Raw genomic sequence first — 17592 nt, 5'->3', positions numbered from 1 at the left:
TACCTGAGACCTAACATTGATTAGCTTTTGCCAGCTTAAGTATGTGCTGCAACTGAGCAGGGTGATCCTGCTTTCCACACATCCCTGCCTTTTCTTAGGGCTGTTGTCAGCACCACTGCCACTCATCCCCATCATACCACCACTTCAACTGACCTCACCAGTACCTATACCAGCAAAAAAGGGAGTCACAAGTAGGCTTCCCCCTCTCCCCAATATGTATTTAGAGTAACATGTCATCTCAGGAAGTTTTATTTCCTTTGCACAGCTTCAAATAAGGCTGTATAAAGGCTGCTACTAGAGAGATCTGTCCCACACCCTTTACACTCCCCTCCTGCTTTTGGGACAACCAATCACAGGTCTCACAGGGTGAATATAATAAAGTACATAATCTACCACAGAAAAATGTCTTCCCACACAATAAACTCACTAATCCAGCTCATCCTTTTGGCAAGCGTGGCTAGGTAAGAGTCAAGAAAGAAGGAATGAAGCACAACAAACCCGTTCTGGTGATAGCCCACAGAATTAGATGTAACAAAAGTCACAGTCACCAGCAGAATGAATTGTTCCAGGCACCTTTACTACTTACTTCTTGTAGACATCTACAGAAAGGTAGATGCCTTCTCTTCACATCATTAAGACATTATCATACTCTTTATTATTCCTGATTTGTCCTCCTAAATGAAGGAAAATACCAAACCACATTAAAAAAAAAAACAAAAACAAAAACAAGCAGAGATACCTGAGCACCCACAAGCTGCAGCAAGGCTGAGTTCACAGGAAGGAGTTCAATGTCTGTGTTGATAGTGGTCTGGTCAAAGGGACATGCCTTACGGTGGAGCTTGTTGAGGCACATCTTGCAGACAGTGTGGCCACAACCCAAGCTGATGGGCTTCCGGATGGTTTCGTCGAAAGTCTGTGTGCAAATCGGGCAGGAGAGAAAATCCGTCCATTGTGGAGCTTGTACAGGCATTGCTTCAGGAGTTAATTGACGAGACAAAAATCTAAAGCACAGATTCCACTGGAATCAAAATCTTGCAAAAAAGTCTGTTTGGTTTTAAATATCTTCTGTAAGTACAGACAGTCTGCACATAGTGTGAAACATAACCTAGAAGAAAAGAGAAACACAAAGTTAGCATTCTGCAGTAGAACAGGCATATGAGCTCCTTTGTGCTAGGGAAGTACCACTCATCAAGGTGTAGCTGAACTAGGAGTGCAGTTCTGACATTAAATGCAGGACTGAGACACGACTTGCTTTAATTCAAGCTGGTCTCTGGCTCTGGAAAAGGCAGTGTAAACCATTTCTGCTGTTACACAGCTTAAATCAAGGAAGATAACTATCACATTGAAGTTATAAGACTAGCTTTTAGTTTTTATGTTCTCTCTTTATAAATGAGCAAATTGACAGCAACAAAATCTGAATAAAGAAGATAATTCCACTTTTGTACAGTATCTACTGTACAAAATAATTAAATATTTAAATAATTTTGCTTAGACAAGGCTTCATCCAAAGCCTCTATCACAAGTAACCTTTCTTCAGAGTCCTGTGGGCTCTGGATTGGCACACAGTGAGTCCAGGAACACGTGAGCTGCCCAAGATTTGAGGTGGATAGGATAAATGGCTCAGGGTCAGTCAGACACTGCAATACAGCTCTCACAGCACTCAGTGATACCATGTGCTGCTACTACAGCACCTTCACACAACCTGATCCATACTGAGCTGTATGGTACCATATGGACACACCCAGACACATCTCAGTTACCCTGGGAATCTGCATGCACTCCTGCTGGAATGCATCAACCTTAACTTGCCCTCTGTCTGACATCCAAGCACCTCCATCCTTCAAAAGACAGACAACCACTTCTAGTAGTCATTTATGACTGGATGACTGACAATTGATCCGAAACTGCTCCTTTTGTAACCCCAGCTTATATAATTCACTGCCTGCTTATAGATTATATTGATAGAGAAAGCAACATCTTTACTCTATTGAGAACCACACTGAAACTACAACATAAAAGAAGCTCTCTGATCTGGTCTTTATTATTGGCACATTCAAATCAAAATACTAAGAAGATCAAATGTTATTCATTAAAAGGGGAAGGAAGATAAGATATCCCTTTTGAGACAAGAAAAAAGCAGAACTCATATGAGGAGAAATGTAGAAGAGTAGATGGATCACATGATATGAAAAAAAACATAATAAAAAAAGTCTGATGTCTGGCTTACCTTCACCAGTGGAGTTAGGGAAAAAAAAAAATCAAAAAACAAGCAGCAAAATGACAACAAAAACCCCACCCAAACCACCCATACATGTATTACTTTCTCTTTCCCACACACCATGGCTTCAGTTTCAAACCAAGGATTACACGCTTGCTAGTATCTGTTCTGACAGAAAGTTCTTCCATAAGCAAATTAGCAACTTTTTATCAAATCTTAAGCTTAAAAAAACATTAACAATTAAAATCTAAATTCTAAAGACAAAGAAAGAAACTTAATATCAGGACCTGTGCAATGCAGACTCAAAGGATTTTTCAGAAAAGAAAATCTAAAGCTAAAATACTCTGTAAAGCCTCTGCCACTTCTTTCAGGGAAAAAAAGGCTTCTTTTTCTCAGAATTTAGTGCAATGTTGCTCACAGTTAGCATTATTTTGCCAAGATAAACAATGAAGTGTTACTAGTTAAGCTTTTAGCTGAGTTTCATCAAACACCTAACCTTAGCTCTAAAGCTAATGAAAAGGAGTTGTACTATGAGTCATTTCCAACTCAGGATGCTTTATGATTCTAGGGAAAAAAATATTTTTTTCTTTCTTCAAAGGCAACATACAATGCCATACAGCTTCTGATTGCCAGCCAGTAAGGAGTCAATAAAAAAATCAGAATACCCAGGCAGGGTGGCACAAGGAAGAGGCACCACACGTGTCTAACCCTGCCACCACCATTGCACAATGACAGGATGTCAAGGTTGTTCAGGGTTCCTCCTTCCAAAATACCTCTTTAATGGCAAACCTCTGTTTTTTTCCATCTTGTCTGCATAGAGTCAAATCATTCCCATTACTTATGAATCATCACAATCCAAATTAAATCTTCTATACTTTCAGGTTGAAGTATTCTAAGAAGTATTCATTCACTGAGAGATGATATCTGAAAATATGCAGCAAATTTATTTCCAAGACTTCCCTGGCAACCTACCCTCTTATAAACTAAGTAAACTTTGGTAACAAACAGTCAAGCTAGAATTACTCTTTGTAAACCAAATCTGTAACAGAAATTACCCAGACACTCCACAGAAATCCTTCTGCAAAGAGTAGTACACAGCTTGGTAAATTTACTGTATGTATAGCATGTTATGAAATATCCTTTGGGGATCAAAATTTCATAGCTGAATCATAGTTCTTCCTTTTGTCCACACTGCTATTAGAGTATCTAGCAACAATCTCTCAGACTCCTCTGCAATTCAAAAACAAACTGAACAGTCTATTTAAAACAAATTATTAGCCAAGCATTCAGGAAAATAAGTTTTTCATTAACTGAGGAGACTTAAAACCAGAAGCTAACACAAAGCTGTACCATCAAGTCTAGAAAGCAAATGTGAACATTGAGACACCACTATCCCAAGCTGTGAACTGGAAGAGAAGAGTTAATGCAACTTTAATGTCAGTTAACTAATTTAAAAAAACAAAAAACAGTAAAAAGAGCCATGTTGTTGCTACCTGTAGCTGTGGCAAAATGAAATAGGTAATTTATTTACCAACTCAGCAGCTGAAAGAAGTTTTGGGAGTCTGGAGATGGAGGGACTAATTAGTGGCATCCACGATCCCATGCCAAGATAGGTCTCAAAAGGCTGGGGAACAAGGGAAGCAAAGCTTATACGTAAGCACAGCTCCCAGAGACTCTACAGTGTCTGAGATGGTGCCCTGGTGCCTAAATGCCAAAAGAAGGCCACTGACAATAGATCATACAGCATACAGAGAACATACAGAGAAACCTCAGAAAGTCATCTATTTCAGCACAGGCTAGTTGCTGAAACAGATGGCTGACTGGTGTGATGCAGCCAACCTGTTCCCCACAGAAAAGAATAGATGTTGGAACAACCCTGTGCTACTATTGAATCTTCACAGCAGATCAGGACAACAATGGAAATTCCTCTGATCCCACACAAGTGGGAATGGCATCACAGGGACTGAAGATTCCAAGCCACATGCACCAAACCAAGTACTGCTCCTGGTGCCATAGCTTTCCACATATCCGGTCCTATTTTCACACCAGATCTTCAAACTTCCGACAAAGGAGCCGAGCCAGGCGCTGAGATACAATGTAGAGGTGAAGTTGCAGAAGATATCTATGCCTTGTATCAAGGTTTGTGACTCACTATGACCTTGGAAATAACTGGAAAATAAGAGTCTCTAACTTCAAAGAGCTACTTTAAAACAGGAGACATTACAAACAGCAATAAAACAGTGGAAATAAGACAGTTTCACTATCACTGTCTGCTATTGGAACCATCACCACTACAGAAAGAAAACTTCTTTAAACATGTACAGTAAGAAAAGTATATTCCCTTTTACAGTACAATGCTTTTTAAAATGAAATGTTTCTCTTCAGCATCATACCAGAGTAAGCAAAACAAAGAATGCAAAAATTTATCAAAGACTTAACTATTTAAATAGCCCCCCTCCCCATATTACATTTTTAACCCACCCTCAATTCACTAGGTATTTCACACTCAAAAGCTTCTGACGTTGTAAAATGTATATCCATACACACTGCTTTGTGCATGATTGAAGAAAATAGATATATCAAAACTCAAGAAAGCAAAAAACTAAAAAGACACATCCACAGTACATAAACTAGAAGACAAAAAGGTGTAATTAAGAATCAAGATGCCCCAAGACACAAACCTTAGATCCTACACTGAAACCAGAGACAGGGTGATTTTGTCATTTCTGAGTTTGAAAACATAAAATACCTGTATGCAAGTCTCATCCTCCTGTTTAGCCCTGCATAAGCTGTTTTATCCACATCTAGAACCACCTGGAAAAATTTCTACTCTCTTCTGAGCCTCCCAGCCTCCAAAAAATCCTTGAAATTCCATCCTTCAACCCAGACTGGAAATGTCACACTGTAATCAGATCGGTGACCTGTCTCCTCTGGGACCTTGCCAGTGCTTCTGTTTATGATTATTCCATAAAACATTGGAACAACCACTGAATCCTTACTCTGCTGGACTACAATGGAGAGACTGACATAGCCTTGCATCCAAGCTGTGCTATGTCTGTGGCAACCAGAGTATTCCACATGTCCTTTGCAGATTCAACTCCTGGCAAAAAGATGTTTGTAAAATGCAGAACAGTCTGTACCAACATCCACTGGCATCAAGTTTCACACAGAATGGCACACAGGAAAACTCCTCTGCTTTCAGTTTGAATTAAGCACACTCTCCAAGGGAGTCCTTCAGTGCAGGTCCCAAGCACACCCCGAATTTCTCTCACAAACATGTTATTTGGACCCAGCATGCTCTCACATGGATGCATCACATGCTGTTTCATCACTACCGAGTTGGCACTGCTCTCTCCCAGCAGCAGTCCACACTAAGTCATGTCACAGTTCAAGGAGATGACTCAGCATACCTAAGAGGCACCCTTGGCTCAGCTCCTGCCAGTTCAGTAGACACAACTCTTAACAGCATTACTCACACCTAAAATTCAGTAGATACAGCTCCTAAGAGCATTACTCAGTCCTGAGTTTTCTGTATCCCCACAGCACTTCATTACCCAAACAGCACCAGCACCTTCTTAACCAAAATTCAGTTAAGCTGAAGCTGTTTCGTTTTTGCTGAGTCTTACTCCTCGCTAAAGCAAGCGGAGCTTCCTGTCACAGTTACCAGAGAACACAAGTAAAGCCTATTTAGTGCTAAGCTTAAAGCTACAGCAGCTCCTCAGAGCCAAAACAAACTCAGGCTTGCCAACTGAACTGCTCACACAGATACAATTCTTGAGTAATCTTTATTTATTCTAATAAAGAAAACAACATTTCATTAATTCTTTTAAAGACTCTTACTCCTTGATAATGACTTGCACTATTTTGAGTATAAGGTACTTTTTCAGAGAAAAAGTAACCAGGCACACTTCTCTCTTCTGGTTCTGTGGTACATTAACTACTTCAAAACCTCTCTGACACTTTGAGATTAAAAATAAATCAACAACCTAAATTAAATTAACAGACAACAGTAGAGCAATTCCTAACTCATAAGGATTACAAGATACTCATAGTACAATTCTAGCCAGCAGCTGAACCACCTTCCATTCTTGTCTAGTGCCAAACAAACTTTTGCCAACACTTCACAGAACTTTTTTTGTTTTCTACTCTAGTGTGCTCATTGTAATAAACAGTATTCCTGAGGGCACTTAAGTAGCGTTCCTCTTTTCCCTGAGCAAATATTAAAAAAATTCCTGAATTTAATTTTAGGGAAAAACTGACTTGACAACCTATGGAAAAGCCCTAACCAGACAAAAGTAATGTGTTTTTTTACAACCCTGTACTGACAACTTCACAGTTCACAGAAAAGGATAAATCACTCTAGCAATGTTTTCCATATCCAGTTCCACAGAAAAACCTCTGAAAATTTTTAGAGAGAGAGGGAAAGGCCATACCTGATCAGAGAAGAGTAGGTAGAAGAAAAAAGCTTCTTACCTCTGCCTGGGAAGCTCCATGAACAACACATACCATAAGCCCAAAAGAGTATATCTGACAGATTCAGGGGTTTTTTTTCCCCTTCCTGTTTGCTCTCTCAAACTTCTCAGTAAACTCTCTGCTGGCAGCAAGTGCCTGACTTCCCCATTCCTGCTCCACGCATGCGTGTTGCCAGCACACGCCCAACACCACTGAACACTGCCCACAGCACAGAGCCCCAACAAAGAAATCCCCACCCAATACCAAAACCTGCAAGTCTGTACAGAATGCATAGTCCCACCCTTCCTTCAAAGCTTTAGTTGGCTTTAGTAGCAGTATAATAAACCTCTTAAAAAAAAAGCAAAGATAAAATAATGAACATCATCAAAACTGTGTCCCAAAGTAACTGAAACTCAGTTAAATCAGATTCAAGACCTACTTTCTTTCTCCTCAGTCATTTTTGACTGCAAAAACAAAGGGGAGAACTTTATGTAATTTTAGGCAAAAGTCTCTTACTCGGTAGAGTCAGTGAAGTACCTTAGAAAAATGGGGCCAGTTAAGGACAAGATGTTATTCTTTATTTGAAGCTCCCTGCCTAGTAATAACACAAGAAAAACAAGAAACCAAACAATCAACATCACAACTCCCTTAGAGTCCCTCCCCAACAGATGCTCTGAAAGCAATTTACAATGATTTAAGCTTCCCAACATCCTGTGGGGCAAGACCTCATGTCTTCCTACAGAAAACTGTTGAATTAAGTTATTTATACAGTGTTTAACAGGAAAAACATGGAATGAAACCCAATATATCATTTTTGAAACGTGATATATCATTTCCTTGACCCCTAGTCTCACCCAACCACTATTAGGGTCATGAACAATAAGAGACAACACATGTAGAAAAAATTTAAGTGTTGTTGCTTACGCCTTTCAAAATATAAAACCTGCTTGTGAATAAAATCATAAATTTTCAAGCAAGATATCCATGTATCTTCCAGCTTCATACTTTCTGGTTGATATTATACATTCCCTTACAGCTTATTTAAAAGAGGAAGTGACAATTCTTAATAGCAAATCGTTTTATGATCTACTACCAAGAAATTTTTTTCTACCAACAGATGATAAAGTCTGTGGAGTTAATAGCAGAAAACAGCTCTACAACATTCCTTTCACTTCAAATTACAAGTTCTTGCATTTGTCAATGAAAACTCTAACAGTAACACAACAATTAAACCAGTATTTAAAAAAATCAAGGGAAAACCAAACAGATTAAGAGAAGAAAGGCACTTCAAAAATCCACAGTAGTTTTCAGGACAGGGACTTGAGTTCAACTGGTCAAATCCTCAAGAACTATCAACCCTGCTGTCAAGGAGCCAAGCTAATAATTTGCTTTTCCCAGAGAAGACACATGTTTGAAAAAAGCCAGGGCAAAGATTAAGAGGACAAGCTTGCAGAAGTCTTCAGATTCAAGGGTACAGACATATTACCTTTCACTGTCAGCTAGGGAAGTCACTACTCTTTCTTTCTCATTCCTTCCTAAGATATTCCACCTGGACTGGTTACATAGCTGTCCCAGCTGAGTTTTAAACATAGATCTTTATTAATAAACACAGGTAGGCAGAAATGTGGGAGGGCAGCAATTACACAACCAATACCTCATTTTAACTAAAACAAGGTAACAAATCAGCCACACGGCTTGTCTAAAATAACTCCAAGTAGTAGACTTTATGAGGAGAAAGCAACTGAAGTGAGTAGTGTTCTGGATCACTAAGACCAGTATCGTTCTTTTCCTTGCAAGAATAATCTACAGTTACCTGAAAACTACTACTACAGGCATCTGACAGATGAAAATGAAATTTAAGTTACAGAAAGAAGAGAGGAAGATCTTGATGTCACTGCAATGCCTTTATCCTTAGTCATGAATCATTGAGAAGACCCAGCACAACTCAATGAAAAATAAAGCATTAAGAAAAACAATCTAACGAAGAGGTATAACATACTGCTTGCCACCCACTCTTCAGAAACAGCTTTTCTCCCCACTTAATTCAACAGTTCTAATTCTGCTTTGATGTCAGTGACACTACAGCTACAGTAACATTACAACTGCAATGTCAAACAGTGAGACAGAAGGGCAGACTTATAGACTGGCTGGAGATATTGGTCAAAAACAGTTCAAAAAAGCCCTCTAACCTATAATAAAACATTTAGTAATTATCTCCCACCCCCCTCCTCCCCAGCAAACTTTTGTAAGAATACTGTCTCCAAAAAGAAAAAATAATCCAGAAATTCTTCTTTTTTTGTAGTGTACTGGGAAAACATTACTGAAAAATTTTATTTGATAAACTTACAAGGCAAGAATCAAGCAGTCTGAACTTCCTACCCACCTCCTTCCCCTTATGTCTAAGTGCTGACATTACACTTGTCACTCTCCTATTTATTTGTTTTCAAACTGACTGAAAGACTTAAAAAAAACAAACCAAGTAAAACCTAGGTTTTCCTCATTTCTCTCCCTAACCAGTCAAGTCTAGCTACTAAGAGACTACTTAAACACTAATCAAACAAGTGCCCTTGTGGCCAAGAAGGCAAATGATATTCTGGGATGCACTAGGAAGAGAACTGCCAGCTCTTCCAGGGCAGATCAAACCCCTTTGCTCGGCTGTGTCCAGGTCTGAGCTCCCCAGGACAGGAGAGACCTGGAGCTCCTGGAGCAGGCCCAGCAGAGGCTGAGGAGATGAGGAAGGGCATGAAGCAGCTCTCTTGAAGGACCTGCAGCTGTTCAGCCCCGAGGAGACCCACCTGAGAGGGCCCCTCATCTCTCTATCCCTGTCTGCAGGGAGGGCTCAGAGCAAGGACCAGGCTCTGCTCCCTGGGACCCAGCAATGGCACAAGAGACCACGGGCAGAAATGGATGCCCAGGAAGTTCTACCTGAACATGATGAACAACTGGAACAGAGACCAGAGAGAGTGTGGAGTCTCTCTCAGTGGGGATATTCCAGACCTGTCAGGACACAATCCTGTGCCATGTGCTCTGGGATGACCCTGCTTGAGCAGGGAGGTGGGACCAGATGACCCATTGTGGTCCCTTCCAACCATATCTACTCTGATCCTCTGAAAATACACAAGCTGTAAACAAAGAGCAAATCACAGCCACTATCTACAAGCACAATACTTCAAATGAGATTTAGCACAGCAACAGCAGAATGTAATCTCTCAGAATAAATTAATATGTGTTAACTACCTTAGCCTTGTGAGGACCCAAGTATCAACCAAGCAAGACAGATACTGAAACTTTACCTCTTTAGCATTTCCAGTACATTCTCAAGCATAGGCTTAGAGCAGGGCAAGTTTAAAGTACTTCACAGAAAGTACTCTCCATGCCCACATTTAATCTCTGTTAAGGACCTAAGCCTATTTAAATCAAATTCTCTTCCTTATCACATTCACTTCTAAAAGGTTCCAAAAATGTTCCAGAGCTGTTAAATGGTTAAGAAGTCCTGGAAACAAGGGAAAAACTGTGGGAAGCACAGAAGAAGGAACTTCAAGGCAGACACTTTTAGTATCAGTAAACTTGTCAAGTTTTTAGGTGCAGTTTCATAAGCAGTTTATTTGGGCACAACCAGGGCAACACAGGCTTTTTACGTATTTCTTCATTAATGGAAGCCATCTTGAAAGTATTGACTAAATTTTAACTAGCTACCTAAATGCTACTCAGCAATCCTAACAATAAGGATGACTACACTAACAGGCTGGAATGATGAGAGTAGGTGAAATGGAATAAGGAAGATGAGCAATAATTCGTGGAATTATTACATTATACTAAATCCACACCAAAATTAACTAATTTCAAAAACAATGCTAGGTTTAAGCAAAGTTTAATGGTGCAAGTTTTGTAAATACAGTCAAAGCCATCCTTTCAGCTCCCTGCACTTACAGCACTGAGCAAAGTACTGTCCAGAGAATGCTCCAGCAGTCCATAACTCCCATGGCCTTCCCACCCCTAGAACCTAGTTGCAAATAAGGAAGCAATTGTAAATGCTACAATAGTTGATACAAAAATAGATTACAGGGCCCAAGCCAGATAAACTTCTTGCCGAGTCCGGTAATAGCTTCACTTGCAATAATAGCAGGAGTATTACTCATCTGTCAAACTTACATTCTTTATCTTATTCTACCTGTTTTCATGACAGAGACTGCAATTGTGTTTTAATAACACAACCTAATCTACACTACAGCTCTGGAGTCACCCAAGGTCAAGAGGCAGCTGTGGCAGAAATGGCAACGAGCCTGGAGAGCTTAGTCTCTCTTGTTAATAATTGCATAAATAAAAAATTAGCTAGTCATCACATTATACAAGATTTTCTCCACACCTCCAACAATTTGATGTAAAAATCCAAATACTATTCAGCACTGACAAACCTGCTCAAGACTTTTAGACAGTGTTAAATTACCATTCACACAGGGCTTAAAGTCTTTAAGTAGCAGCAGGAGAGGTCACACAACTGTTGCTGAAAAGCAGGTTAATTCAGGTACATCTGACTCAGAATGTAATTGAGCCTCACTTGCTTTAAATGATACTGTCAGCCGGCGATTCAATTTGTAGCACTGCTAAAAAAAGCATCTCCAGAGGCCAAGAATAGCCTGGGGCAAGGTACTCCTTTTGAATTAGACTTTTCATGCAACCCTCAATTACATGAAAAAAATCCCATCCTTAAATATTTTGCAGCCTTGGTGTTAGTCTCACCTTCTATATTCATAAAAATAGAATATTTTCTTTACAGCTTGACAACATCACTAAAAGTTGTGTTAGTTTAACACAATCTGGCTTTTAGTGGGGGCGGAGGAAGCCACAGAGGCTGCTCCTGAAAGAGAAGCTCCTCGAAATTTCTACGATGTCCAGCAAAGTCAATCCCTAAAGGCCGTGATGATGGATATACGGGCTAGCCCAAACTGTGACGAAAAAGAAAACAGGGAACTCAATTCCTCTTCCTTCTGCCTCTCCGAGGGGTGGTGAGGGGGGACACCGGGCCCCTTCCCGGCGCTGCCTTTGGGGCCATCCCAGCGCCACGAGCAGCCACGCAGCCGGACCCGTGCGGCCGGGGGGGATCATCCCGGCGCCGGGAGCAGCAGCCCGGCTGGGGGGGGGGGAACCATCCCAGGCCCGGGAGGGACCATCCCGGCGCCGGGAGCAGCCGCACGGCCGAGACCACGTGGCCAAAATCGGCGATGCCACACGGCCGCTGCCATTTCGGCACGGGTCGCAATGAACTTTACTTGCTCAGCCGCTTTTGGGCAGCCACGCTGCGAGCAGAAGGGCAGAGGCGGCGGCAGCTTTTCCCTTCCTTTGCTTCTCATGAGGGAGCGCGGCCGCAGCCGGCGCGGTCAGGCGGGGCCAGCGGGACCACGTGACCAGCAGCCGGGGCACGGCGAGCAATTCCCGATGCGCTCCCCGCACGGAATCAACATCCAGTGCTGCGAACTCTCTAAAAACTTCTCAGTTGATAAAACTTGAGAACAAACGGATCCACATAATGGACACCATCTCTCCCGAATCAGAAAAAAGGACAAGGTGAAGACGTGAGAACAACATGGCGACACTAAGGTCGGTGAAAAGCAGGAGAGGGAGGAGGAGATGCTCCAGACATCGGAGCTGACATTCTTCTGCAAGCCGTGGTGAGGACTATAATACAGCAAACTATCTCCCTATAATTCATGAAGTGCGTGGGGAGACGCAGAATTCATCCACAGCCCGTGGAAAAAAAAGGTGCTCACACCGGAGCGCATGTGGATGCTGAAAGGAGCGAGTAATCCAGTGAGAATCCTGAACAGACACAGAGAGAACCCGCGTTTCCAGAGACAGAGGAAGAGAACTCTTGCTTTTATATTAGAACAGCTCATCCTTACAAAAAACTACACCCCACAAACTAAATGGCCCACAAAACACACTTGTGGAAAGACTCCTTTGCCCGTGGGAGGGACTCACGTTGCAGCAGGTTGGGCAGGACTGCTACTCGTGAAAATCAGAACTACATTTGGAAAGTTCACAGGGAACTGTCTCTCGTGGGAAGGGCCCCCCACGCATAACAGAAGAAAGTCCTTTCCCTAAACGAACTAAAGAAAACATTTTTAGAAGTGACAAACTGACTACAAACCCCATGTTTTGTGTCCATGCACTGTCAAAGGAGGGAAAAGAAGGGCTGTGGCAGGGGGAAGGTGTTCTAAAGGTCTACTTTAGTTCTCACTATCCTCTTTTAATTCCGGTAATAAATTTTTCTTTGTACCTTTTAATTTCTGAGCCTGTTTTGCCCTTAGAGTGTTTTCTCCTTATCTCAAGCCCATGAGCCTTTTAGGTGTCCTTTCTCCTTCCTCTGCTCAACCATAGCAGAGTAAGTGAATAGTTTTTTGGTGGGGGGGTTTGTGGGTACCTGGCTTATAACCAGTGTCAAACCCACGACAAAAGTACTCATAGTTTTAGTGAGTGGAAACAAAAGGCTCAAGTCTCAGGGTTTCCATTAAACACCTACTCTTAAACCAGTAACAAACATTTCAAGCTTAACTACAAAAATGAAAGTTGTTGCCTTACGCTTCTTCTTTTAATGGAGCAAACAACATAAGATAATCATGTAAAGGAGAAAAAAATCCAATCCCCGACATCTCACGGATCCTCCTATCAGTAAGGGAGAAGACATACATTTATTTTTTGCAGAAGCCTGAATTAAACTGGGAAAAAGAATATCCTACATCCTCTTAAAAAGAGGCTTTGAATTATAAGCCTAGTTACATAAGTTTAAAGTATATAACTTGAAAATCATTCAATCAACAAGGCAAAGTGCAATAATCTAGGGAGTAATCTAATAAAAATCCAGTGCCAACTTGATGCATTTTGCTGCATATGATTTGTAAAGAGTTCTCCTCAAAACAGGGAATGTTGTCTTCTAAAACAAAGTCCTCTTACTTACTGCTTACTTTCCATGAAACTTATTCTAAATGGAGCAGTCCATAAAGAAGAATTATTCTTATTCCCAGTCTTCAAAGATACATTCATCTCTAAAAACATATTATAACTATATTATTGCAGTATCAGCAACCAGAAAGATGTAAAATATAAAATACATTGGATACGATCTCACAAACTACTGCTGGAGTTGTGTTACTAAAAAGTACACAGATCTCCACAGCATGCTGACTTGCACTAATGAACTTTATTCACAGAAATTTAACTTCACCCAAGGAAAACTAAGATACTGGACTAGATAAGGTCTATCTAGTCCAGTATCTTAAGATAAGATTGAAATACTTTCAGAAAGAAAATAACAGTAGCTGCAAAATCAAGCAACTCTGTACTTCATTTGGGTGATTTAATTTCTATTAACAAGCTCCTTGAAGAAGTGACAGCTCACCACAAGCTTTTAATAGGCACTGTCCCAGACTGCTATGAGACCACAAGTGTTCGAGCCTTCACACACCCTGACTGCAGTGCTACCTTTTCCTGTACCTTGAGAGTACATCTGAGCCATATTTTAGTCATGGTGCACATGGACTGTTGAGAAAGATCTCTTCATTTTTCAAATTTCCTACTTTTAAGAATCTTAAAAATAGAACTCAGCTGCCCATTGCACCACTGTATCTGCAGACCAAGCCATGACAAATGACAAGCCAGCCATGTACAGCCAATATTTGCATGACTTGATAATTGAAATTTCCTCTGATTGGTGTCGTGTAAGTCTGGTTAAACAGCAGGTATCCAAATATATGATAAGGTATAGGAAAGGAAAACTAGGCACTGAAACTTTCTTACCACCCATGCAGTCCCTCTACACATTCCTGTATTCAGCCACTTGGTTTTTTTGGAATAAAAGCAATGACAGTATGCTAAAACCCAATGACAAACAATTCAAAAGAGAAAATTCTGAAAATGGGTAAGCCAAAGGCAGCTGTAATATCACTAGCCCTCATAACTGCACTGGGAATTATTCAGCATGCAAAATGTTACAAGAACAAAGTTTTAAAACATATTTATTAGCATACTTGAGTCACTGAATTTCCATAGGCTTACTGTCCATTTTTATTCTGGAATGACAACTCACATAGCAGCTTGTCAAATCAACATCACTGTCTATTCCCACTTCTCAAAAGCTACACCAAGTTTCTGAAATTACACTAATGAATTATCAGATATGCTTGAAGGAAAGGATTGCTGTCACTAACTTCCCCTTCCTGAAGGCTCCCAATTACTGTCACATGAACTAGTAAACAAGCAAAGGCTTTTTCCCCACCCCCTCTCCTGGGGAAGGACAAGTCACATTTTTATCAGGTGAATACCTGTATTACTCACAGGAAGACACTGTGGAATGTTGTTCCTTTTTTTATTTTTTATTTTTTCAATCGAGATTTTAGCTAAAATATACCCGTGACTGAATACCTGGTGAGTAACCTTGACTCCACACCCCTTTTCTCTCCTGTAGTGCCTAATGCAATAGCCACATCATCACATCCTCAAATACCAATATCAAGAATTTCTGTGGAAGCCTTTCTTCCTGGTATGTCCTGAAATCACCTACATCATGATCAAGCTTCAATTTGACAGAGCTCAAATTCAATCAGGCTAGTGAATCTAAAAATTCACATAAAAACTGTAGTGAGCACACAATTCTCCTCAGAAACACACCCACAGACATCCCCACCCAGCTCGTGAGTGCTATTTTGTTAGAGGTATTTGACAGAAAAATTCCACTGAGAAAGGAGTGACCAGAAAAAGCTTACTACAGATCTCTGTTTGCTGAAATCATGTAAATCCTCAGATTTACAGAAAAACAGGAGAGAAATATTACACTTCTATGAACTACAGTGCAGACATTGACACTTAGGTTATTCTGCCTTAACTGATGAATTTCCATTACTCCTGGTAAAACCAATTAAAAAAAAACAAACAAAAAAAAACCCAAACCTGAAAACTACTTGCCAGTGTTGATACTATCTTATTAGTCTGATTTTTATTTTTTTCCTTTCTGTAAATGCTACAGAAATGAGAAAGAACATAATGCATTTAGGACAGATTAAATTTTGCTACATTTCCCCCCACTAAGAATATATTCTGCAAAAATCACACTGCTCAGAGAGAAGGTAAGTCTTAAGTCTAGTAATAGAGAAAAGGGGTAAATTTAGTACAAGTATAACTTAAGGAATCTATTTTGATTTGCAACCAACTAGGCTGTGGCTTTTTGCTTCCTGGTTAAGGTGTTTGAGACCTTTGTGCACAGTCTTTCATTTTGTTAATGAAAATAAGAAGTATCTTGCACTCCAACAGAACCTTTATGCCTACAAGCAGGTCACCAGTAAAATGCTAAGCAGTATCACTGAAGGGAAAACCAAAAAGCTCAGTTTCCCAAAGCATTTCAGAATTAGGTTATACCACCACTCTCACACTGTTATCAACAGGGAACTTCTTATAAAAAAACATGGGATGGGATGATTTAGAGGGTTTCCAAACACAGCCAACCCTTACTCTGAGCACCTTTTCTGTGCACTGAAATTATTAATGTCCCTGAAGATTCTTAACACAAATACATCCTTGTAATGGAATCAAATGCTCAGGAGACAAAACCAGATGGAATCAAAGTGAGATATCTTCAAACCAAGAAATGGATTTGTATAAACTACAAAACAGTGGATAAGCAGCATTAAAAGGCAGCATGGAAGAGGTATATTCAGCTACCATGATTTAATACAGCACATGAGTACAGGAAACTAACAATCCACATACAGGTTAACAAATCCAGAAGACACTCCTACGGGCTCACATCTCTTCATCAGAATCTGACAACAGCTGGCAACAAACCAGTTACATTTTAAATAGCCTGGTCTACTCCAAGCAATCAAAGTTTAAGCGATTCACACTTTCCTGAAAAACATTTTCTTTCCACTGTTATGATTCACTTGCACAGAAGTTACAGTGTCAAGGCTTCTATCCATAAGGCCTGGTTTAAACAACCAAGACTAAAATTAAAATTGACTATAGGTTTTTGCAGCACTAAGGCCGCCTTTTTAATTAATTTGACAGGAGGCCTTCTGACACAATTAAATGGCAGAATGACTCATAAAACAGGAAGGACAGCCTGAGTCGTTACCATTGGTTTAACTAACCCAATCCATCTCATCAGGCCAGTTTAGCCTAACTTATTTTTATCTTTCTCCATCTCTCCCTTTCAAATTCACAACAAAGTGGTCACAGTGCTCCCTAACTTCTCATCAGTTCCAGAGGAAGCACTGATGTTCTGACAGTCCTCAGTAAAGTCTAAGAACAAATAGCACCACAGGTTGCTCCATTATCCAAACCACCCATCCTGCAACTCTGAACGACAAAACAATGAAACTAAGAGGCAATAAGCCATCTCTGTTACCTTCATTAGCTGGCTGAATTGATGAGTGGCTTGGATCAGAACAAGGAAAAGTAAGTCAACAGTAAGAGTTTTATTTCAATCGCTTTTGAAGGACATTTATATTACACACAGTCACCGTAGTAAGACACGGAGAAGTTACTAACTCAAACACAATTGCTACAAAAAGTGAAGAGTGCCAAGTTATTATGAGTAATGTTTACTCTAAAAACAAAGCACTGAGAAAGTTAAATGCTACCAAACACCAGTAGTATTGCACAGAACTTGGTTTATTAACAAGGAGGCAATTAAGACCATCCTCCCTGGCATGAATTTGAATTCATTCACTGTATAATACCTTCCCTGAACCCGACTCCTTTTGCCCTAAAGATAGCACCTAATTCTGAGTTGGGGACCAACACTGTCTGAAAGAATTCATCAAAAACATTTGGCTGCAAGTCTGAGAAAACCTCCAATGCACAGCAAATAGGTGAGATTCCTACTACTCTAGTAGATGTCTCCTTTGTATATAGTAAGGAAGTTAACAGTT

General features: G+C 40.3%; 1 protein-coding gene across 8 annotated transcripts in view; it reads right to left on the bottom strand.

Annotated features, from left to right (window-relative positions):
- RC3H1 (ring finger and CCCH-type domains 1) overlaps positions 1-17592 on the bottom strand; it is a 70176-nt gene that overhangs the window by 47304 nt on the left and 5280 nt on the right. For 7 of the 8 annotated variants that reach the window (XM_056497134.1, XM_056497135.1, XM_056497137.1 and 4 more), the window contains exon 2: positions 740-1105. In XM_056497134.1, coding sequence (XP_056353109.1) covers positions 740-970 — 231 coding nt within the window. In that variant the 5' untranslated portion in view covers positions 971-1105. Of the gene's footprint in view, positions 1-739; positions 1106-6691; positions 6800-17592 lie in introns of those variants that run through there. The other variant, XM_056497133.1, reaches the window with a different exon arrangement.

Source organism: Oenanthe melanoleuca, chromosome 8 (assembly GCF_029582105.1).
Source record: "Oenanthe melanoleuca isolate GR-GAL-2019-014 chromosome 8, OMel1.0, whole genome shotgun sequence".
NCBI classification, from domain to species: Eukaryota; Metazoa; Chordata; class Aves; order Passeriformes; family Muscicapidae; genus Oenanthe; species Oenanthe melanoleuca.
The sequence above is the reverse complement of the archived record's forward strand: the minus strand, read 5'-3'. Positions and strand labels throughout refer to the sequence as shown.